Here is a 23,221-nt window from a genome sequence, read left to right on the forward strand (position 1 = left end):
GAGTGCAGTGTGCTTGTCTATCAGTGTGTGCTGTATTAGTGAGTGCAGTGTGCTGTCCATCAGTGTGTGTGCTGTATTAGTGAGTGAAGGGAGCTCGCGGCCGCCAGAGGCTGTACTTTGGCTCTGCACTGGTTAAGTGGCTCTTTGCAGCCACACTGCCCCCGCGCGAGGACAAGCGGCGGGAAGCGGCCTCGCTGCCGACTCACTGACTGACTGCGAGCTCGAGCTGCGCTTCAGCTGGAAACCGCGTCCGAAATACGAGTGAGTATCGTGGGTCCAGAATAGGGGCAGCCAATAAGGTGAGGCTGGGGTGGCGGGGACCCTGCTAAGAGGCCGAGGTAACAAGGCCCCGGGGCGGCGTGGAGAAGTCCGCGGGCCCGGGTCGACGAAGGGAAGCCCAGGTCGGCGAGGAGAGGCCGAGTGGGTGCCCGGGGTAACGAGCTGGAGGAGCTGCCCCGGTAACTAGGCCCCAGGCTGAGGCGTTCACTGTCTCATTTGTCTTGTTACAGGCGCCGCTTTCTGAAGGGACGATGTCGGCCAACTACCGGTGGGGAGGCCCCAGTGGCGGCGAGAGCCGCATCTACGTTGGGAACCTGCCGACCGACGTGCGGATCCGCGATATCGAGGATATCTTCTACAAATACGGGAAAATCCGAGACATTGACCTGAAGAATAAGCGCGGCTCCCCGCCTTTCGCCTTCGTGGAGTTCGAGGACCCGAGGTAAACAGGCCAGGCCAGGCCTAGCCAACTGCCTCCAGGCATCGGATTGGAGAGAAAATCCGCTAAATAAAAATAATCTCTGCTTCAAATCTCAGTCCCAAATCCTCTCCCCCAAACCGGGCTGCACCCCCAAATCTCTCTTCCTCAAACCGGGCTAAACCCCCCAAACTGGGCTGAACCCCCAAATCTCTCTTCCCCCAAACAGGCTTGAACCCTCAAACCTCTCTCTCAAACATGGATCATCCCCCAAACCGGGCTGAAACTCTGAATCTCTCTTCCCCAAAACCAGGCTGAGCCCCCCAAATTGGACTGAACCCCCCAAATTGGACTAAACCCCCAAATCGGACTAAACCCCCAAATCTTTCCCCCAAACCGGGCTGTATCCCCAAATCTCTCTCTCAAACCTGGCTCTACCCCCAAATCCCAATCCCTAACCCAGCTTTACCCACAAAATTTGAATCCCAAAACTGGATGGACTCATGGTGAGCAAGGGCTTGATAGGTTATCTGGGCCAGGCAAGATGCAGATTTGAAGTTACAATCAGATCAGCCATGATCTTATTAAATGGCGGAGCAGACTCAAGGGGCCGATTGGCCTACTCTTCCCTATTCATATGTAAATCTCAATCCCGAACCCAGCTGTACCCCCAAATCTCAATCCCGAACCCAGCTGTACCCCCAAATCTCAATCCCAAACCAGCTGTGCCCCCAAATTTCATTTAATATCAAACCCAGATCAGCTGGGTTTCCTTTTAAGATTTATATCACAATTGAATTATTTATTTCTAAGACTCTACCTATGTTATCCCTGTGCTGAATATTAAGCCTATTTTATTAAAGTTTTGCACATATTTAAAGAAAAGCTTTTAACATACATTTTTAAAGTTGTAAGATTCATGTTTCAAAATAAAGACTTGTGCAGATTTTTTTTCTTGGAAATCTGAAATAACAACAATTCATAATGTTGCTGAGGCATACTAAATATATCCAGTTTTCTTTTGAATTTAACTTCAAAACTGGGGAGCACCTGGACTTTCTGGCTATAGAACCAGACAATGATTCTCTTCAAGGAGTGCTAAATGAAGAATAGCATTTATATGGTTCGGAAAATTAGCACTTAACCATTTATCCTGTCCTCGATTTCCCAGTCTGGTTATCTGAACGGTTTGCAGACTCATTCCTTAAGTCTAAGGTACGCTTGTGACACCATTTTATTGTTCAGTCAGGACTACCCCACCCTCTCCATTATTCTTGTTACACTGACGTTGCTGTGTTCTATTGATATGCCTGAGCACCTAGCCGAGACAGAAGCCAATTGGATCCTTGCTGAAACCAGTGAATTCAACACAGATCAAGGTTGAATCTGTGACTTCCTTGATGTATCTGGGTCAGTACTACATTGGGCGTTGGATTTATCGATTGATCCTTCGGGGAGCTCCATGCTTGGTGCATGATTCAAATCTGTTCTCCTGGGTGCCAAACCTGAGGATGCTGGTTTTTAAAAAGAAGAAAAAATACATGGGTGGCAATTGTTCAAGTTTGAAGAAATGTGTAGCTCTGTATAAGTCTCTGTCGATTGGTGCCAGAACTTGGGTGAAGAGTGGTTAAATCATCCAACAAAACTGAAATAGCAGATATGTGATTTTTGGTTTAAGCAAAAATGTGGTGTCTAGCACCTATAATTTGTTATCGATATACATTTTTGTGACATTGAGCATATGGTACTTTGAAGTTGGTAATATTTTTCTCTTTCATTTAGTAGAAATTTTGACTAGTATATTTTTCAGTTGGAACTATTCACTTCCATGAAAGATGCTATACAAACGTATGTCCTTAAATAAGTAAAGAAATGTGAATAGGACATAATGATCAAGTGGATAACTACCAGCTTGCATTTATATAGCACTTCTTGCATCTTTCAAACATTCAAAATACTTCACATACAATGTATTATTTGAGTGCAGCTATTTTGCGCGCACATCCAAAAAACAGTAATAAGATGACTCACCAGCCACAAAAACAAAAATTGCTGGAAAAACTCAGGTCTGACAGCATCTGCGGAGAGAAAGATGTTTCAAGTCCAGATGACTCTTCTTCAGAGCTAAAGAGAAGTACAAATGTGGTGAAATATATACTGTATAAGAGGGGTGGAACAGATGAAGCTGGATAGAAGACCTGTGATAGGTGGAGGTAAAGGAGAGATTGCGAAAGATGTCATAAACAAGACGTCGAAGGGGTGTTGATGGTGGTAATACTGGTTAAAGGAGGTGCTAATGGTGACATTAAGAGTAGAAAGTTGAGCCAGTGACAGCTGGCCCTAGTGGGTGGTCGGGGGAGGGGGTAGTGTGGGAGCAAGGATCAAAATAGGCTAAAAGGTGGGGATTAAACAATGAATGGAACTAAATTTTAAAAATAATAATAGAAAAAATGTGTATATAAAAATTAAAAATAAATATTTGAAAAAAGGGGTGAGGGATGGAGGAGAGAGTTCATGATCTGAAGTTGTTGAACTCAATGTTAAGTCCGGAAGGCTGTAAAGTGCCTAATCAGAAGATGAGGTGCTGTTCTCCAGTTTGCGTTGAGCTTCACTGGAACATTGCAGCAGGCCACATTGAGGGAAGTGCAAGTGGAGCGCTGCTTCACTTGAAATGAGTGTTTGGGCCTTTGGACGGTGAAGAGGGAGGAAGTAAAGGGGCAGGTGTTGCACCTTCTGCGATTGCATGGAAAGGTGACTTGGGAGGCGGTTGAGGTGTAGGGGGCGATGGAGGAATGGATCATGGTGTCCCAGAGGGAATGGTCCCTACGGAATGCCGACAGGGGGGCGTGAAGGAAAATTATGTTTGGTGGTGGCATCATGCTGGAGTTGGCGGAAATGGCAGAGGGTGATCTTTTGAATACGGAGGCCGATGGGGTGAAAAGTGAGGACAAAGGGGGACCCTATCATGGTTCTGGGAGGCAGAGGCGCGGGAATTGGGTTGGACACGGTTGAGGGCCTTGTCAAGCATCGTGGGTGGGAAACCTCGGTTAAGGAAGAAGGAAGACATGTCAGAAGCACTGTTTAGGAAAGTAGCTTCATCGGATGGAGGTAAAGGAACTGAGAGAACGTGATGGAGTCCTTACGGGAAGCAGGGTGTGAGGGGTTGTAGTTGAGGTAGCTGTGGGAGTCGCTGGGCTTGTAATGAATATAATTGTCAGTGATGGACCGCATGAAAGTGATGGAGGGATGGAAATTGGAAGCTAAATTAATAAATTTTCCAGGTCCAGATGAGAGCATGAAGTGGTATCGATGTACTGGAGAAAGAGTTGTGGGAGGGGACCTGTTAGGACTGGAACAAGGAATGTTCCACATACATCATAAAGAGACAGGCATAACTGGAGCCCATGTGGGCATCCATAGCCACACCCTTTATTTGGAGGAAGTGAGACCAGTTTTAAGGAGAAATTGTTCAGTGAGAGAACAAATTCAGCCAGACGGAGGAGAGTGGTGGTGGATGGGGATTGTTCAGGCCTCTGTTCAAGGAAGAAACGGAGACCCCTTATACCATCCTGGTGGGGGATGGAGGTGTAGAAGGATTGGATGTCCATGGTGAAGAGGAGTCAGTTGGGGCTAGGGAACTGGAAATTGTTGATATGATTTAGGGCATCAGAGGAATCGCGGCTGTAGATGGGAAGAGACTGGACAAGGGGAGAGAGAGAACGGAGTCAAGATAAGAAAATATGAGTTCCTGGGGCAGGAACAAGCTGACATGATCGGTCTACCGGGACAGTCCTATTTAGGGGCTGCCCCGTTCACTCACCAGCTATCTTTTTCCAGGATGGAAGGAGGGAATGCTAGTGATGGCATTGAGAGAACTCCTTGCCCTCCTTTGAATATTGTCATCAGAACTTTGTCCGTTAAACCAATGGAATGTACAGACGTGGTCTATGTGTAATATATCTCTGGGAATGTAATGTTTCCTTAATACTAGATTATCGATGTAGATTATGTTAAGTCATGCAGTGGTGCTTCAAACCACAGCCTTTTGGCTCAGGTAAGAGTGTGAGTACCAGTTGACCTGAGCTAACACACAGTTGTGATGTGTGATACAGTTTGAGCCCTTATAACTGGTTTTGTTCTCTGTCTGTACTCATTTAGCTGATCTGAACCAGGGCAACAGAATTATAGAATGTTACAGCACAAAAGAGGGCCACAGTATCTGTGGCATCTGTTTGAATGAGCAGTCCAGTTTAGCCTCACAGCCCAGCTTTCTCCACACAACTCTGCAAATTGGTTATCTTTAAACACGTATTTAATTGCCTTCTGAAAATTCCTATGAGATCTGATTTCCATACACTTTCAGGTTCCAGCCCACTTTGTGAAATAATTTCTTCCCATTTCCTCTCTAGCTTTTTGCCAATTATTTTAAATCTGTGACTACTGGTTATAAAGAGTTTTTTTCTGGGCTCAGGAGGGAAAGATATGGGTGCACCACTATCTCCCCCCCGACCCCCACACCGATACACTTTGAGGATAATATTGGCTGTTTCTATCTCAGTTGGTGTCTGGCAAGCCTGATATATACAATTGGACTTGTACATGTAGTTCACCCAGCTGGCAGCAATTACAAGCTTGCCTGTGGAAGTTCAGTCTGAAATATCTATCAGATAGTTGTGAAACAAGTCTGAAGCTTGGAATAACAGCTACTGGAAGGGGGTTACCTGAAGACCTGATGTTTGAACACAGTCATAAATCTAAAGTTTGACGCTCACCTTCAGTAGGTTGCAGAGATGCCGTCAGTTGCTGCTGAAACACTGTACTTCCAACCATTGTTCAATGGGTTGGGGGCTATCTTCATGTTATATGAGAAGGAATTTTTTAGGCCTGATATCAGCTAGTAAGGGCAATAGTTCGACCTTGTCAGTTATCTAATGACCAACTAGCAAATGTCCTTCTTAGTTGAAGAGAAAATATGTGGGATCTCTCTTGGACCAAGTTGGCTCCAAGATAGCAATGGGATACAACAACTTGTGTATGATATAGCCTTCAACATAACATGTCCCAAAGTGCTTCACAGCAGTGTTATAAAGCTAAATTTGTCTCCAGGCCATATAAGGAGATATTGAGTAGATGACCAAAAGCTAGGTCAGAGATAGTTTTTAAGGAGCATCTTAGAGGAGGATACATATGTGGAGAGGTTTAAGGAGGGAATTCCAGAGCTTAGAGCCTTGGCAGTTGAAGGCAGGGCCACGAGTGATAGTGCATTTAGCATCGGGAATACGCAAAGCCAGAACTATAATCTTTAGAATGGTTGACCTAAACGGAGTTGGTATATTTGGTGACCGCTTTGATGCCTTCGGAGACGGTGTGTTTGGCCAGTTCCCCTGGCAGCATGAGGCGGACGGCGCTCTGGATCTCCCTTGCCGAGATGGTGTGGCACTTATTGTAGTGAATGAGGTGCGAGGCCTCGTAGGCGATGCGCTTGAAAATGTCGACAGTGAAGGAGTTCATAACACCCATGGCCTTGGACGAGATCCTGGTGGAAGGGTGGACCTGGGTCAGCATCCTGTACATATAAGTGGAGTAGCTCTGCTTGTGAGATTTCCTCCGCTTCTAGGGCGGCTTCTTGGTGACTTTAGTCAGCAACTGCTTCGACTGCTTTGCAGCACCCTTCGCCACAGCCGCCACCTCAGCCATTCCACTCAACTTGGACCAACTCAAGTCACACAGATGTCTCGGGAGGGCTGTGGGGCTAGAGGAGATTACAGGGATAGGGAAGGTTGAGGCAATGGAGGGATTTGAAAACCAGGGTGAGAATTTTAAAATTAAGGCATGACTTAACTAAGCATTAGGGTAGGTGAGTGAGCAGATGGCTCAAGAGTGAACTGGACTTGGTCCAAGTAATGACACGGGCAGCAGAGTTTTAGATGACCTAAAATTTATGGATGGTAGAATGAGAGAGGCTGACCAGGAATACTAAGTCTAGAGATAACAAAGGCTTGAATAAGATTTTCAGCTCTAGATGAGCTGAGGCAGGGACAGAGCCAAGAAATGTTACAGGTGTGGAAATGGATGGACTTCGTGATTGCGTGAATATGTGGTTAGAAGCTTATATCAGGGTCAAATATGAAACCAAGTTGCAAATGGTCTGGCTTGGCCTCAGAAAGTTGCCAAAAAAGGGATGGAAATGGAGGCTAGTGAATGAAGTTTGTAGAGGGACCAAAGATGATGATTTAGGTCTTCCCAATGCTTGGAGAAAATTTCTGCTCAACCAGTGTTGGATGACAGATGTGCAGTCTGATAACTTTAGAGACAATGGAGGAGTTGAGGGAGGTGGTGGTGAGGTCGAGCTGTGATGTTGTCAGCGTACACATGAAAACAGACGATGTTTTTGGATGATGTCATTGGGGGATAGCATATGGGTGAGAAATGAGGGCTGGGGGGGGCCAGGGATAGATCTTTGGAGAACACAAGAGGTAATGGTGCTGCACTGGGAAGAGACATCAATGCATGTGATTCTCTGACTATGATTGGATAGCTAAGAATGGAATCAGTCAAGTCCCGTCCCACTCAACTAGACGCTGGTGGAAATATGTTGGATGAGGATGGTGTAGGCACCCGTGTCAAAGTCTGCAGCCAAGTCGAGCAGATCCAAGAGTCACAGAAGATAATTGGTGCCTTTTGTGAGTGCCATTTTGGTACTTTTTTTTAATCCATTCATGAAATGTGGTTGTCACTGGCTAGACCAGCATTTATTGCCCATCCCTCATTGCCGTTGAGAAGGTGATGGTGAGCTGCCTCCTTGAACTGCTGCAGTCCATGTGATGTAGGTACACCCACAGTGTTGTTAGGGAAGGAGTTCCAGAATTTTGACCCAGTGACAGTGAAGGAACGGCGATAATTTCCAAGTCAGGGTGGCAAGTGACTTGGAAGGGAACTTCCAGGTGATGATGTTCCCATGTGTCTGCTGCCCTTGTCCTTCTAGATGGTAGCGGTTGTGGGTTTGGAAGGTGCTGTCTGAGGAGCCTTGGTAAGTTGCTGCATGTATCTTGTAGATGATGCACTAATGCCACTGCGTCAGTGATGTTAGGGGTGGAAATCTGATTAGAGGGATTCAAGTATGAAGTTCCATTAAGGGCATGAGTTTGGGAGGTGAACTGAGTCGACCCACTACCCACTCTGGTTAATTGGATATCTGAGCCATGTAGGTCCGCAGTACAGGGAGCTACTGAAGATTCACAAGCCAGCCTGGCTCATGAGTGAGTTTTGAAAAGATAACCCTATCACTGAGGGCTGGAATTCTTTCCACTCCAGCTAACCCTGTAAGCCAATGTCCTAAGGATAGGTTGGTCTTAGCTGAACAGGAAATGGGAGTGGCTGAGTAAATTAGGCTATTCTCTCGAGTTTAGGAAATGAGGAGTGGATCTCATTGAAACAAGGATTCTAAAATGGCTTGACAGGGTAGATACTGAAAGGTTGCTTACACTGTGGTGAACATAGAACACAGTCTCAGGATAAGGGGATGCTAATTTAGGATTGAAATTAGAAATTTCTTCATTCAAAGTGGTATGACTGGGATTCTCTGCCTCAGCGGGCTGTGGATGCTCTATCGTTGAATATATTTAAGGCTGAGATAGACATTTTTTGCCACTCGGAATCAAGGGATATGGAATTGGGAGGAAAGTGGAATTGAGACAAGTTCAAACGTGATCATATTGAATGGTGGAACAGGTTCAAGGGGCTGTATGAGCTGTTACTCCTATTTCTTATGTTGTTAACATTACCTGACTCTGTCCTTGCCTCAGCTCATCTGTTGAAACCCTCATGCATGATGAGCGTCAGGTATTCAGCTGATTAGACAAAAAAATAGAAGCAGGCCTGGTTCCACTTTCATGGCTTATAGCTTAATATTGTGGTATTTTCTAACTATCTGTTATAATTATGAGCCCTGATATTTTTGTATGTTTGTAATTGAGAAATAACTGTTTAATGGCATACAGTAATTATTTATTTTCATGGAGGCCTGCCTCCTTACCTTGCTCCACGCTTGTGGAATGGTGTCCGGGGAGAGATGCCTATAGTTCTGTGTGGATTATGGCTAATTATCTTACCTTAATTACTTGCCTTAAGAAAGGAATTACATGGTTGGTTAGATACACAGCCTGAATCTGAGGAATGAAAACCAAGAATGTTCATTTATAATAATAATGCTATTTTATTCAGGAAGCATGTTTGCAGCCCCGAAGGCTGAATTGCAGTGTGACATACATCACTAAAATTCAAAAATAAAGTAATCAGGTTAAAAATGTGCAAACGTGACAACCCTGGAGTAACAGAAATTCAGCAAGTAACAGGGAAGTGGTGGATTTTAAAGGAAGGGAATGTTGAATTAAAATTATATTTAAGTTACAAACCAATAACCATTCCTATACCACAGGCACTGAGGTAGATATAAATTTCATTATTTAAGTACTGAATTAGGTAGACTGCGTAAGGGATTTTCTGAATTTAGTACAAACATTAGCTCGTTTGTAGGCTTTTAAGCTTTGTGACATGAAGGGCATTGTTGTACAACTCTGTGTGCTTCTGTATTCTTTCAAAAACTATATACTATTCAATTGTTGATTATCTTTGAATGTGTTTCTGAAAAGTCAAAGGGCAACACAGTGACAGCAATTTGGAGGTTTAAAGCACTTTGTTGAGTGACAGGATCCCGCATTTGTATTCGAGTTCTTGAAGTTCCTATGAATATCAGATAGTTCTGAGGTGTCAAGTTGCAATGCTATACATCCCCTTAAAATCAGAATTAATAACAGATTTTTCCTGGTAAAATTGGAAACCTGAATGACAGTGTCCACTAGATATGAGTAATAGCTGAGTTGGACAAATTGGATCAATCTTGACATCAGCTCCTGGAGCTGCACATGAGGTTGATTTAACCCCCAAGTCAATAAAATGTGCTGTTCAAACCAAACTGCACTCAAGACAATCTTTCAGACACACCTGGTTATTTTGAGTCAAACCAGCAGCGCGGGTATTACAGATTTGCACAAACTCGCCTGACACAATTGCAGCGTGTTTCAGCTTGGGGGTATGGATCAGTAAAATTAATTGCATGCGGTTCCTCCAATAATTTTTGTCTCCTTTTTTGGAATCCTTTGGGGATCTGAGGTAGGAAACTCAACTGGCAAGATTTCTTCTGTTTGCTATTTACAGCAACATTACCATTATACCCATTAAAAATTATCCCACTCTGATTGGTGTCTAGCAACTCTTGATGGAAATGCACCCCTGTAGTTGTTGAGTGATGCAGGATTGGGCTGAGCTGTGAAGTCTCCGCATGAGCATATAATCTGCTGATAACTTGCTATTCTTGGTTCACACGGAAATGATAGCTACCTGATTGAGAGACTGAAGGGTGCATTGTGAGTTGGATCATTCGGCCATAAAGGGCTTATTCAGGAGAGCAGAAAATAGAATGTTGGGTAGAATAGGTGGAAACGGGGTTAAATACAGCCACAAAACTTGTGTATTTTTCTAGCTCAGATCTGGCATTGTAAATACTAAGAAATTTCTACTGTAACTTGGCTTTAGTTATCCATTTGGTAGGCTATGAAACATGAAAGTTTCCCTGTTACTGTATTTAATGATTGAGCTGCTGTGTTAAAATTAGATATTTTTGTGACAGCCAGTGAATCAAGGAACTGGGAACATAAACGTATTATGTTGTGCACTATTTAAAACATGTGTTTGGAGCTTTTGTTGAGATATTGTAGGTGTATAGTAACATAGATACATAATTTGTAGCTAATTAAAATCAGACAAACCGGGGGATACGAAATGGGTCCAACCACATCTGAAAAGCAAAAGTTCAGAACTGACAAAAGTTCTCTACTTTGAAGCATCACCTGTATTTTCTCTCTCCAAATGTTGAGGGACCTACTACGCACATTAAGCACTTGTTTTTATTTCAGATTTCCAGCAATGCATCCAGGCTCTTTTTCTAAGAGAAAACACACAGTGGTTAAGTTAATTCAACAGTTGAGATGCAACCAAGTTGCATTCAGTCATGCATATGGTTTTATACATTTTATTCAGGTCTTGCTATAGGGACAATGAAGATTGTGGTAATGGTTTTGAATGACTTCTTTGCTAAATGGCTGAACCTTACTTCCAACTGCATTGGGATCCATTTGTAGGGTTATCTTGTTTTAGGGCAACCTAAAAAAATATTACTCAGATACCTGTAGCACTTCGAATAATGATAGGATTAGTGAGAATTGTAGTTAAAAGCTATAGTATTATACCCAGATTTATTTTCTGTATTAGTACTAATAAATATAGCAAAAGAAGAATCACAATTGTACCAGTGTGCTTCAATGTTGGACAGTGCTCTTAATTGACTATTTAGCATGCTACAAGCCCCAGTGGCATACCTAGAACTAGTAGTGGTTTATACAACTTAAAATAATTTCTTTAGATACAGCAAGAGTTTGGAAGGCCAAATATATAATTGTGTATTTTGTTGTAACAATTGAATTGAATATAGAATGAAATTCAACACAGTTACCATTAGGTTTTGCTGAAATCTATGAATTGTGCATTTAGAGCCTCCATACTGTAGTCACTGGGAAGCCTTGAAAACAGAAGACAAATAATGCAATTCCATTACTATAGGAAACTCAACTATGTACTGTGTTGCTGCTTACTAAATGGTTGGCCTAGTTCTGTAAAAGTGCAGAAGGACCCACTCCAATCTTGACGATAACCTGTTTTTAATTGATAAATGTATATATTCTCTCTTGATCCAGCTCCAGGTTTCTTTTTTTTGTTCATTTACCTGTGTACCTTTGCAGCTTGTGACACTGTTCAGCCAACAGGACCATCCATATACATCTCAGCTGGGCATCCTGTGAAGCATCTGAATTAAATAGCTCACTTATAAACATCCTATTGGTGGCAACATTGACTGGATCTTTCCTTGCGTTACACATAGGAAGAAATTTCCAAATAGATGGAAAATTGTGGCTTAACTTCTTCCTCCCCCCTTGCATTGGCAGAGATGCACAAGACGCAGTCTATGGAAGAAATGGTTATGATTATGGAGTCTATCGTTTACGGGTGGAGTTCCAGAGAGGCAGAGGAGTTGGCGGAGTCGGCGGTGGATCTAGAGGAAGACCAGGACCAGCTGCTCGCAGATCAGATTTCAGGGTCATTGTCTCTGGTGCGTTTTTGTTTCCGTTTCATGTTTGACAGCCAATGTTTTTGTTAAAAACCTGAGTAGAGTTGGAAAGTCATTTAGTGTAGAATGTCCATGTAAAGCTGGGGTGTCCATAGATGGCCTACAACATCTAGCAATTGAACCCACAAAGCCCAATCAACTTGCTTTCTGTTTACTTATTATACATTTCATACTGTAAATTTTGTGATCTTGGAGGCTTGGAAATGTTGGCGCATTTGGTGATAAGTGCTAAATGAAAACGTCAACATCTGTTAATCCCAGCAAATTAACCGGAATATTCATTTAAACTTTATATTGGACTGCGAAGATTCCGTGTATGCGCCATGACCTAAGTTTGGAGCAAAAGCTTTGGACATTCCTGGTATCAAGAAACTTCATATATTTAAGGATGAAGATCATTGTCGTATGCAGCTTCGTACATGGTTTTATGTACTGATCCTTATTCTGCTACAGAACTAAAGTGCATAGTATAACAAGTGCACTATTGGCACTTTCCCTGGAAATCATCAGCAGCACGGTACCTTTAAAAATTATGCAGGCTGCCACAGTATTTTTATTTTAAATTTCACCCCCTAAATGTGATCTAAAATGTTTGGTTAAAAATTGCTAACCAACACTACCAGAAAAGTTTGCTATTTTATAGTTTCCCTCTTACATTTTTCACTGCCAATTCTCATCCTTCTACCAGCTCCCCACCCCACCAACACCCAACCTCTAAACATTGGCTGCTTGCCTGTAATACCTTACCAAAGTGGCTACAGTTCATTTTTAGGCCCAGACAGCAAGCTATTTGACTTTGGATAGGGATCATCATAGTTTAGTCCAGTTCAGTGTTTTCCAGTGTTCACACGCAAGCACTTTAAAGTAGGAATGACTGGATGCCAGTCAAGAGTGGGAACTCTGACTGAATTTTCTCCTGTCTAGCCTAAGGGAACTGGAACCAGTTGTAACAGAAATAATGAGAGAACCATTTTAGTGTTTTGTTATATCATCATTCTTCAAGAGCTGACGCTGATTGCTTGGAGTAAAAACAAAAAATGCTGGAAAATATACATTGGATCAGTCAACATCTTAAAGAGAAAAAGACAAGTTAATGTTTAAGCTGAGACTGTTCTGCAAAATCAATCTTTTTCTACTTCATTTGCTGACTGACCTGTGATTTGCTGTTTTACTCCTTATTTCCAACATTTCTTCTAACTCTGCTAATTGATTCTCCTGGACCAATGGAGAGAACATGCATCTGTGGCCCTATGTTTCTGTTACGCTGATCGAAGAAAATGCTGGGGCAGAACAAATTCCTTCTGGATTTATTCTTCAAAGATACTGCTTAATTTTACCTGATATAGATCAGTAATTTGTCCTGATCTGATATTCAGCCTGTATCCAGTCCTATTTGAGTTCAACCCAGTGGGTATTTGGGTCTCTTACACTTGTAGAATGAGCTATCTATTTTGCTTCCTCTTATTACCCTCTTGTATATTGTGACTTTACTACGTTTAACACTTCAATCCAAATAAAGCAATTCTCGAAAAAGAACTAAAAGGTTAAAATCAGGATTGTGGATGCAAACCACATGTTCTTTGTGGCATACTATGAGGCAACTGATTTATTATCACTCAGATCTGTTCATAAACCAGGAACTCTTGATACAAAATTCTCACACAGCAAATCACACTACATGGAACATGTCATGGAACAAGCTATGCCAAATAACTTGCCCTCCATATTTCAAATATATTTCCTGTGGGTGAAGATGAAGATTGTTTATTAAGCGCCTTCCCAAACTAGCATTTAATGTGGTGAATCTGTTGCTTGAGGAGAAATCAGTCTTAATGCTCCTGGAGAAAGTATTTGACTGCAACAAAGCAGGAACACACACAGGCTGTAGTCATTTAAGAGACAGTTGGATGCACTGAGAAATACGAAGAGGGATTGACTGACCTCTCTCATTCATAGTTACTTCTTCACTTTTGAAATCTTCTGAATTAAACTTATTCTTTCTTCTGGTTTGTGTGCAAAGGGCACACCTGATTTCAATCCTTGGGGTTAATAGTTCAAAAATCTTTTCCTACATAGGGCTACCTCCCTCCGGCAGCTGGCAGGATTTGAAGGATCACATGCGAGAGGCCGGTGATGTTTGCTATGCAGATGTTCTGGGAGAAGGTGCTGGAGTGGTGGAATTCCTCCGCAAGGAGGACATGGATTATGCAGTACGGAAGCTCGATGATACAAAATTTCGTTCTCATGAGGTTAGTTCGTTTTAGCCGTACCTGTTTATTAGGAAATTCTAGACAAAGTATGAAACACATTAACGATGCCCTGTCCTAGTAGTTTGATTAGTAAATGCATTGACCAATGTATAACATGAATCCTACTACTCAGAAGAATTTGTGTTCAATCCCTATTCTGTGTTTAGTTAGCTGATGTCAGCTAAATTAGTAGTAGAGTGACTATAACTCCAGTGCCCCTTAATTAGAATTGGAGGAATAAATCAACCAGGGCTGTGCATATGATTGTTAATTCAGTTACCAAGACATGGATGTTGAAAAAACACAGGATTGGCTTGACTGTGATTTCCCACACTAGCAGATAGCTCTGCCAGCACAAACTGTCTAGGTCCATTCATTCATGGTTACTGTTCAACCTTAGTGAGGTACTAGTGCCATACCAATCTGGGTTAGATTTTCAGTGGGGAGAGGAGAAAAGGGTGATCAGGGCAGCCAGGATATCAATAACAAGTGAAAAATTTGATTCTCTTTTTAAAACTTATTGTACATTTGAGACAGAATATAAACAGTCCTTAGCTGTACCTATATCCTAGATGAATATAAGTAACAAGGGAGAGGAGTTTATGGTGAAGGTAAAAGCTGATGTCCTCCATCTTTGTGTTGTTGAACTAGACAACGTTGTGACTCGTCCGAGAAGCCTGGGAAGAGCAAAGTGAAGGCATTGGTATATTTGAGGACAATACTGGAGCCAAGAAGAGGCAGGGGCCGGGTGAAAATTGAATGATTCCAGAAGTGGTGGTGCAGATGAGGAGACCGATGCTTCAACCAAGTTTAGATAGTTAGGAATGTAACGCTGCAATGGCAGTCCTATAATGCTGGATAATGTTGGACAGGTATTCAAGACAAGTGGTGTGTTTAACCATATATTGAATATACTGTGGAGCGATTGAGGAGGACAGAAAGGGATAAGCACTGATCAGTGACAGAGGATGTCACTCAAGACTTGGTTTAGGGTCATTTCAGCATTGAGTATAGTAGAAGAACTGGATGGTTTAAGTAAGTAGTTACTGGATAAAGAGGAAGCAATGATATCTGAAGAAGGAAACCTGATAATTACCACCTGCCGCCCTCCTTCAACCAATGAATCTGTACTCCTGCATGTCTCCATGTCGATCACTAAAAGAAGTCGTCACAGGGTGGCAAGGACATAGAATGTAGTCTGGATGGGGTAGTGGTTTGGTAGTGCCACTAATGACTGAGCTGGCCAAGTCCTGAAGGACCTATCTGCCAGACTGGGCCTGTAGCAGACGGTGAAGGAACAAACAAGAGGGAAAACATGCTTGACCTCGCCCTCACAGATGTACCTGGCACAGATGCCTCTGTCCATGACAGCATTGGTAAGAGTGACCACTGCACAGTTCTTATGGAGATGAAGCCTTGTCTTCACACTGAGGATAACATGACGACTGTGCTAAACGGAATAAATTTAGAACAGATCTAGCAGTTCAAAACTAGGCATTCATGAGGCACTGTAGACCATCAGCAATAGCAGAATCATATTCAGTCACAATCTGTAACCTCATGGTCCAGATATCCCTCTTCCTACCATTACCATCAAGCCAGAGGGTCAGCCCTGGCTCAATGAGAACAGCATGCCAGGAGCAGTACCAGGTAAACTAAAAATGAGATGACAACGTGGTGAAATTACAACATAGAATTACATACATGCCAAACAGGAAGGAGCATGCAAGAGACAGAGCTAAGCGACACCACAATTAATGGATCAGATCAAAGCTCTGCAGTCCTGCCACATCCAGTCGTGAATGGTGGTGGACAATTAAACAAGTAGCTGGAACAGGAGGTTCCACAAACTTCCCCATCCTCAATGATGGGGATTCCAGCACGTCAATGCAAAAGACAAGGCTGAAGCATTTTCAACAATTTTCAGTTAAAACTGCCGACTGTGTGATCCATCTCGACGGCCTCCTGAAGTCCACAGCATCACAGATGCCCATCTTCAGCCAGAAATGGCTGAAGGCACTGGCTACTGCAAACACTGTGACCCTGACAACATCCCAGGAGTAGTACTGAAGACTTATGCTCCAGAGTTAGCCGCATCCCTAGCCAAGCTGTTCCATACAGCTGAAATCTACCTGCTAATGTGGAAAATTGCCCAGGTATGTCCTGTTCACAGAAGGCCAGAACAAATTCAATACGTGCCTCATCAGTCTACTCGTAATCATAAGTTAAGTGATTGAAATGCGCCCTGGACGTTGCTATCATGTAGCACTTACATAGCAAAAACCTGTTCAGCGATGCTCAGTTTGGGTTCTGCAATGCCTACTCGGTTCCAGACCTCATTACAGCCTTGGTCCAAACATGAACAAAAGAACTGCTTTTGAGAGGGAAATGAAAGTGACTGCCTTAAACAGCAAGGTAGCATTTGATCAAGTGTGGCATCAAGGAGCCTGAGCAAAATTGATGTCAGTGGGAATCAGGGAAAACTCTCCACCGTTGAAGTTATAATTAGCACAAAGGAAGATGGTTGTGCTTGTTGGAGGCCGATTATCTCATGCCCTGGACATCGCTGCAGGAGTTCCTCAGTATAGTATCCTAGGACCAGACAGTTGCTTCATTAATGACCTTTTCTCCATCATAAGGACAGAAGTGGGGATTTTCGCTGATAATTATGCCATGTTCAGCACCATTTGTCACTCCTTAGATACTGAAGCAGTTCCTGTCCACATGCAGCAAGATCTGGACAACTTTCAGGCTTGACTTGATAAGTAACAAGTAACTTTTGCGCCATACAATTGCAAGGCAATAACTATCTTCAATAAGAAGGAATCTAACTATCTCCCCTTGACATTCAAGGGCACTACCATCGCAGAATTCCTCACCATTAACATTTTGTGGGCTACCATTAGCCACAAACTTAACTGGATCAGCCATATAAATGAAATGCTACAAGAGTAGTCAGATGCTGGGAATTCTGGAGTGAGTAACTCATTTCCTGACTTCCCCTGAAGCCTGTCCATTGTCTACAAGGCATAAGTCAGGATGTGATGCAATACTCTCTGCATGCCTGGATGAGTGCAGCTCCAACAACACTCAGCTCGAAGCTATCCAGGTCAAAACAACTTGCTGAAGCAGTACCCCATCCACCAACTTAAACATGCACTCCCTCCACAATGGCAGCAATGTGTACCATCTACAAGATGCACTTCTGTTCTTTTGTCCGTGTTTGGACCACGGCTGTAATGGGGTCTGGAGCTGAATAGGCCTGGCGGACCCAAACTGAGCATTGGTGAACAGGCTATTATTGTGCAGGTGCTGTTTGATGGCAATTTCCAGGATTCATTCCATCACTTAGCTGATGATCGCTAAAGCCTCCTTCGATAGTGCCTTCCAAAGCTGCGATCTCTATCACTTAGTAGGATGAAGGCACCAAATGCATTGGAACACCACCAACTGCAAGTTCTCCTCCAAACCACACAAACCATCCTGACTTAGAATTATATTGCTTTTCCTTCACTGTCGCTGTGTCAAAACCTTGAAGCATTCTAAAAGCACTGTGGGTGTACCTACACCAAATGAACTGCAGTGTTCGGTTCACCAGACTGATTCCTGGGATGGCAGGATTCTCGTATGAGGAGAGATTGGGCTGACTAGGCCTGTAGTCACTGGAGTTCAGAAGCATGAGAGGGGATCTCATTGAAACATACAAAATTCTGACAGAGCTGGACAGACTGGATGCAGGGATGATGTTTCCTCTGGCTGGGGGGTCTAGAAAAAGGAGTCACAGTCTCAGATACGGGGTAGACCATTTAGGACTGAAATGAGAAGAAACTTCTTCAATCAGAGAGTAGTGAACCTATGGAATTCTCTATCACAGAAAGCTATGGAGGCCAAGTCACTGAATATATTTATTAAGGAAATAGATTTCTGGATTCTAAGGCATCAAGGGATATGGGGAGAGAGGGAGTACAGCGTTGAAATAGAGGATTAGCCATGATCATATTGAATGGCAGAGCAGGCTTAAAGGGCCGAATGACCTACTGCTGCTCTTATTTTCTATGTTTCTATGTGTTCAAGAAGCAGCTCACCACCACCTACTCAAGCAATTAGGGGTGGGCAACAAATAATGGCTTTATCAGTGATGCACTCAGCCATGAAAGTTTTTAAAAAAAAGGATGTTCGAAGGGGAGGAAGGGGTTTGATTGGCAGTGGGGTGGCAATTAGGAAGAATGGAAGACTGAAAAGTGTGTTTCAAGGAAGGGATCCATTGACCATATCAACTAGCATGTGGGCCAGAAAAGTTGAGTGGAAAGGGTATCGTATCAAGGAGGCAGCAGGTATGTCTTATAGATGAACAAAGTTTTGTGGTTGGGTGGGTGGGGTGGTTGGGGTAGAAATTTACTGAGAGATAGTAGTTCAGTGGATAGATGGACATTGGAGCCTGTGGATAAAGAGACAGCTGATTTTGGAGACAAAGAAATCCATGAGCTTTCCACACTTTGGTATTTGAGGTGAGGCTGTACAGGATAGGGAGAAGGGCCTAAGGGATAGTTGTTCATAGAGCTTGGGGTTATCCCAGTCCTCCTGAATGTTGTTTGAGTAATTGATAGTCTTTGGCTGAGGAAAGCGATATGTTTATGCCAGGTCTGACAGCTGATGACTAGGCAATTCTGCACCGATTATTTTCAAATTTATGCCCCTCAGACAAGTGAGCAAAGATGGAGGCCTTACAAGAAGAGGAGCAGAGGTGACAGCTGTTGGTAGTTTTAGTGGGATTTAAAGTTGGAGGTGAGCACAAGCTTAAAGAAATTGATAGGTCTGGAGGCCAAATTTTGGGATGGGGGGGTGGTTGAGAGTGAGTTTGTAAAAGTTTTCAGAATTTTTACATTGAAAAATGGTTATTATGGATTGGCGTAGAGGAGGAGAATATGGGAGCTAAGGACGTGATCAGAGATTGAAAGAATGGATGTATCGAGGCCACAAGAGATGGTTTGTTGCTGGAGTTAGAAGGGAATTAAAGGTAGTACAGCCACAGGAGAAGAGAGAATAGAAATTGCTGCAAAAGGCCAAAAAGGAGATTCTGGGTTCAGATCTGTAATGGCAGCCAAAGTACACGTGAATTGAAGCAATGTGAAGACCAGAACACATGCCCCAGGCTCCTCTGAATTCTGATGTTCAGAGCTGGCAGATATTTGAACCCTTACTGCGAAAAGTAGAGCTATATTCCCTTCCCTTCCACTCTATCAACAGCTCTTGTAACTGAAATATATTTTAATTATTGTAACGTAAAATGCTTTAATTGTACTGTAAAATAAATCAGTGCCATGGGAGATGGGGGAAATTGGAGAAGGAATAAAGGCAAACATATTTTAATAACACAAAGTAAACTGCAGTATTGTGATAAATCCACGATACATGATCACGTTTGGTTGCATATCAGTACCAGTGTGGACTAGCTTTTGCAGATAGTTATAGGAAAAGAGGATAGTCTGTTCTCCAGATGTTGCAACAATAATTCAGGTGTTTCTTGGAATCTTGGAGATGTTTCAACTTGGACTGTCGATATTTTTCATAGCGGCTAGATTCCATATTTTTCTGCCAGGACATTGAGAACTAACCACTGCTCAATTTCCACTCCCCCATTTATAGCCCTCTTTCTTTGAATTATGCTGGGCTGCACCTAGCTCGTCCAATTGGCTACTTTTTTGTACATGAGCCAGGGTAAGGATCCTGAGTGTTTATTTGAAGGAGCAGAACCCAATCCAGTCCTCACCAGTCTGCCAAATGCAGAAGTCACTGCAAAATGATTAGAAGCAGAAACAAAGCACCGGTGGTTCGGGAATGTACAGTCAAATTGTAACTTTACAGCCACTTCTTAGCAGCCTCAGAATCAAGCCTGATACCTTCCGACCTCTATGGCACACACTAGTTTAATCAACTGAATTATTATGGGACCTGGTAGAGTTTGTTTCTTTAATTGACAGGAATGTAACTCTTGCCATTTCGGATATTTAATGTTTGTATTAAGAACTCCCAAGATCATACGCAGAGTAAGGTTTCCTGTACCCTGCTACAACAACATACTGCAGTCCCAACATCAGAAGAGCACCTCATACTGTACCTTGCTATAGCTTCACAGAATGACATTTTAGATTAGTGCTGAACTAGCCAGCTTCAACAACAACTTGATTTGATATTATGCCTTTAGTGTAATAAGCTGCTTATAAAATAAATTGAGGTGAGCCACATATGGAGATATTAGGAGGAATGGCCAAACGCTTGGCCAAAGAGGTAAATTTTTTAGGAGCGACTTAAAGGAGGAAAACATGGCAGAGAAGTTTAGGGAAGGAATTCCAGATCTTAGGATCTACAGCTAAAGACATGGTCACCAGTGGTGAAGCGATTAAAACCAGGGATGCTCAGGAGGCCAGAATTAGAGGAGTCTCTGAAGGTTTTGGGGTTGTAGGAGATTACAAAGATGGGGGGGTGGGGGGCAAGCCATAGAAGGGTTTGAAACAGTTATGACATTTTTAAAATAAGGCATCACTTAATTGGGAGCCAATATAGGTCAGTAATCACAGGAGTGATGGGTGAATAGGATTTGGTGTTAAGGTTCAATAGCTGTTGGGCAATAAAGACCAACACTAAGACAAACTCCTTCAGATAATTTTATTTCTGCTGCGTAAAACTCCCTACAGAGAGAACTTACCTTATCTGTTATCCCTTTTATACATCCCAAATGGGTACTTAGGTTGTTAACTGATAATTAGCAATTGAACTCCTTAACTGTTTCCTTCCCCAACATTTGGTGCGAGTTAGGATTCGGTCAGGATAGTTTTGGATGACCTCATGTTTACAGAGAATCGAATGAGAGAGGCTAACCGGGAGTGTTTTTAGAACAGTCAAGCCTGAAGGTAACAAAGACATAGATGAGGATTTCAACAGCGTATGAGCTAAGGCAGGGGGCATTGGGATGTTGCATGGTGGTGCAGATAACTCGGAGGCAAAGTTGCTGCGGAAACATGCACTCTGCTCCAATTGCCCCAATCTTGTGTTGCTCGCAATGACCTTGTGAAACTCAAGCCCATTTGTTCTAAGATGTTATCACTCCAGCTGTTCTTCTGCCTATCTACACTACATTTTCCCTCTACCATTCCTTCCAGCATCATCTTTCTATACTGTTGCTTCATGCTACATGCCCAAAGTATGTTACGGGGGTGGAAATAAAGCAGTTGTAATGATAGTGCAGATATATGGTTGAAAGCTCATCATAGGGTCAAAAATAACACACACAATGGGAAACTTGTTGCAGCCTCACATTGTTATCAGTGAGAGGGAAGGGGTTAGTGACAGTGCAGCAAAGTTTGGGGCGATGACTGAAGATGGCGGGTCTCATGGACAAAATGAGCTCGGTGTGGGCATGAGGGGAGATAAAGGAAAAACTAGAGAAAGATGCAAGTTCAGGGCTAGGCCGGGAGGGGTATCTTAGTGGAGGGTTGACCTGATGGGCTAGAGGGAGGAAAATGGCAAAAGCAGCAGTCTGGATGGTCTCAATCTTGGTGATAGAAATTGAATAACTTCCCTCGTTGGAGGTGAGGGTGAAGGAGGCAGGGGAAGGAGAAGTTTAAGTTGACAGCTTGTAAGAGAAAAGATAGTGGGAGTTATCTTTACATTCCTGGATGATCCTGGAATAATCAGTTTTAGCAGACAAGTACAGGACCTAGGTGGTCCAGCCATATCTGGTGTTTCATTATGTTAAAGGTGCTATAAGTAGTTATTGTAGTAGTGGGCCTCTACTACTAGCTTGGGGAGAAGATCAGTTTGGGTTGCTAGTCCAGCTGGATGGTGCAGTTTGTAAACGTTGGGTGAAGGTGAGTTTAGACTGGGTTGTGATACCTCAGATAGCTCAACATTCATTGTGCTCACATGTGAATGTCCATCAGGACGTATCTGGAGTTGGTGGAATCAGACTCAGCAGAAGGCAACACTTTTGGGGTCAGAGAGGAGAAAAATAACAAAACTGATGCATTGTCGTATTTGCCATCGATGAGAAACTAGCTGCTTAATTCTGTATTCAAACCTTTTCCCACAGGTTCTGCTCACAGCACTGATACCAATCATTTCTTTTCCAGGGAGAAACTGCTTACATTAGAGTTCGTGCAGACAAGCCCAGAAGTTCTAGTTATGGCAGGTCAAGATCAAGGTCCCTTTCTAGAGGTCGTTATTCTCCTTATCAAAGCAGAAGCTCTCCTCGGTATTCACCGAGACCCCAATATAGATGAGGACTTGGTAGTCAGAAATTTCTTTTTAATCCACATTCCATCATTGGCAGTTAGTTATTTTCTTCAATTCTATATTTCGTGATATGCTTTGAATTAAATAAACTTGTTTTTTTTCTTTTTTTAATTATTGACTTTGTTGTCTTGTTCCATGATCTTTACTGGCTTCTCTACTAATTTAGCATACTTCCTTTTATTAAATAAAAAGGTAGCGAGGGCAATGTTGTGTGTTTATTTGTGAAGAAAGGTATTTTGCACTGTGTATATCAAATTGTCATTGTCCCCTACTTCATAAACGCAGACCAATCAAGTAAATCTCAGGTGTTCTAATACTTGGCAGTAATAATTTGAAATTTTAAGATGTATGAAAGAAATGAACAATGAAGAAAATGTTAAGTTGGGTATTAACCTAGGATTTCTCAATGAATTTTTTTTTTTAAAAATTAGTTCCATATTTAAGTTTGGAGGAGCTTGCTGCTTGCCTGTTTTAGGAGATGGTAGCAGTGTCAGCCTTGGCTCAGTAGTAGTATTAGGCCTTGGGTAGAAGGGTGTAAGTGCAAGTCCCCATTCCAGAGACTTGAATCTAGACTGAGAGTTCAGTGGTGGGAATGGGCACTGTCAAAAGTGCTGTCTCCTCTCTATCCAACTGGATATATAAGATCCCAAAGCACTATTTTAAAAGGAGCAAGGGAGTTCTGTTGTCCTGCTCAACTGCTCTTCAAAAGAGTTCGTTGGGAGCCATACACACAGCCAGGAG

At 42.8% G+C, this 23,221-nt stretch overlaps 1 protein-coding gene across 1 annotated transcript; it reads left to right on the top strand.

Annotated features, from left to right (window-relative positions):
• Positions 1 to 22,591, top strand: LOC121285818 (serine/arginine-rich splicing factor 1B-like). The gene is made up of 5 exons (XM_041202676.1): positions 1 to 261; positions 510 to 721; positions 11,758 to 11,921; positions 14,016 to 14,188; positions 22,318 to 22,591. The coding sequence occupies exons 2-5, from the start codon at positions 531 to 533 to the stop codon at positions 22,465 to 22,467; spliced, it is 678 nt and encodes a 225-aa protein (XP_041058610.1). The 5' UTR covers positions 1 to 261; positions 510 to 530; the 3' UTR covers positions 22,468 to 22,591.
• Positions 22,592 to 23,221: the final 630 nt, after the last annotated feature.

The sequence above is a fragment of the Carcharodon carcharias genome, chromosome 13, assembly GCF_017639515.1.
Source record: "Carcharodon carcharias isolate sCarCar2 chromosome 13, sCarCar2.pri, whole genome shotgun sequence".
Classification (NCBI taxonomy): Eukaryota; Metazoa; Chordata; class Chondrichthyes; order Lamniformes; family Lamnidae; genus Carcharodon; species Carcharodon carcharias.

Coding starts and splice junctions, on each gene's coding strand:
- LOC121285818 (XM_041202676.1), top strand. CDS start 531: ATGTCGGCCAACTACCGGTGGGGAGGCCCCAGTGGCGGCGAGAGCCGC. Junction 722..11,757: donor GTGGAGTTCGAGGACCCGAG/GTAAACAGGCCA, acceptor TTGCATTGGCAG/AGATGCACAAGACGCAGTCT. Junction 14,189..22,317: donor CAAAATTTCGTTCTCATGAG/GTTAGTTCGTTT, acceptor TTTCTTTTCCAG/GGAGAAACTGCTTACATTAG.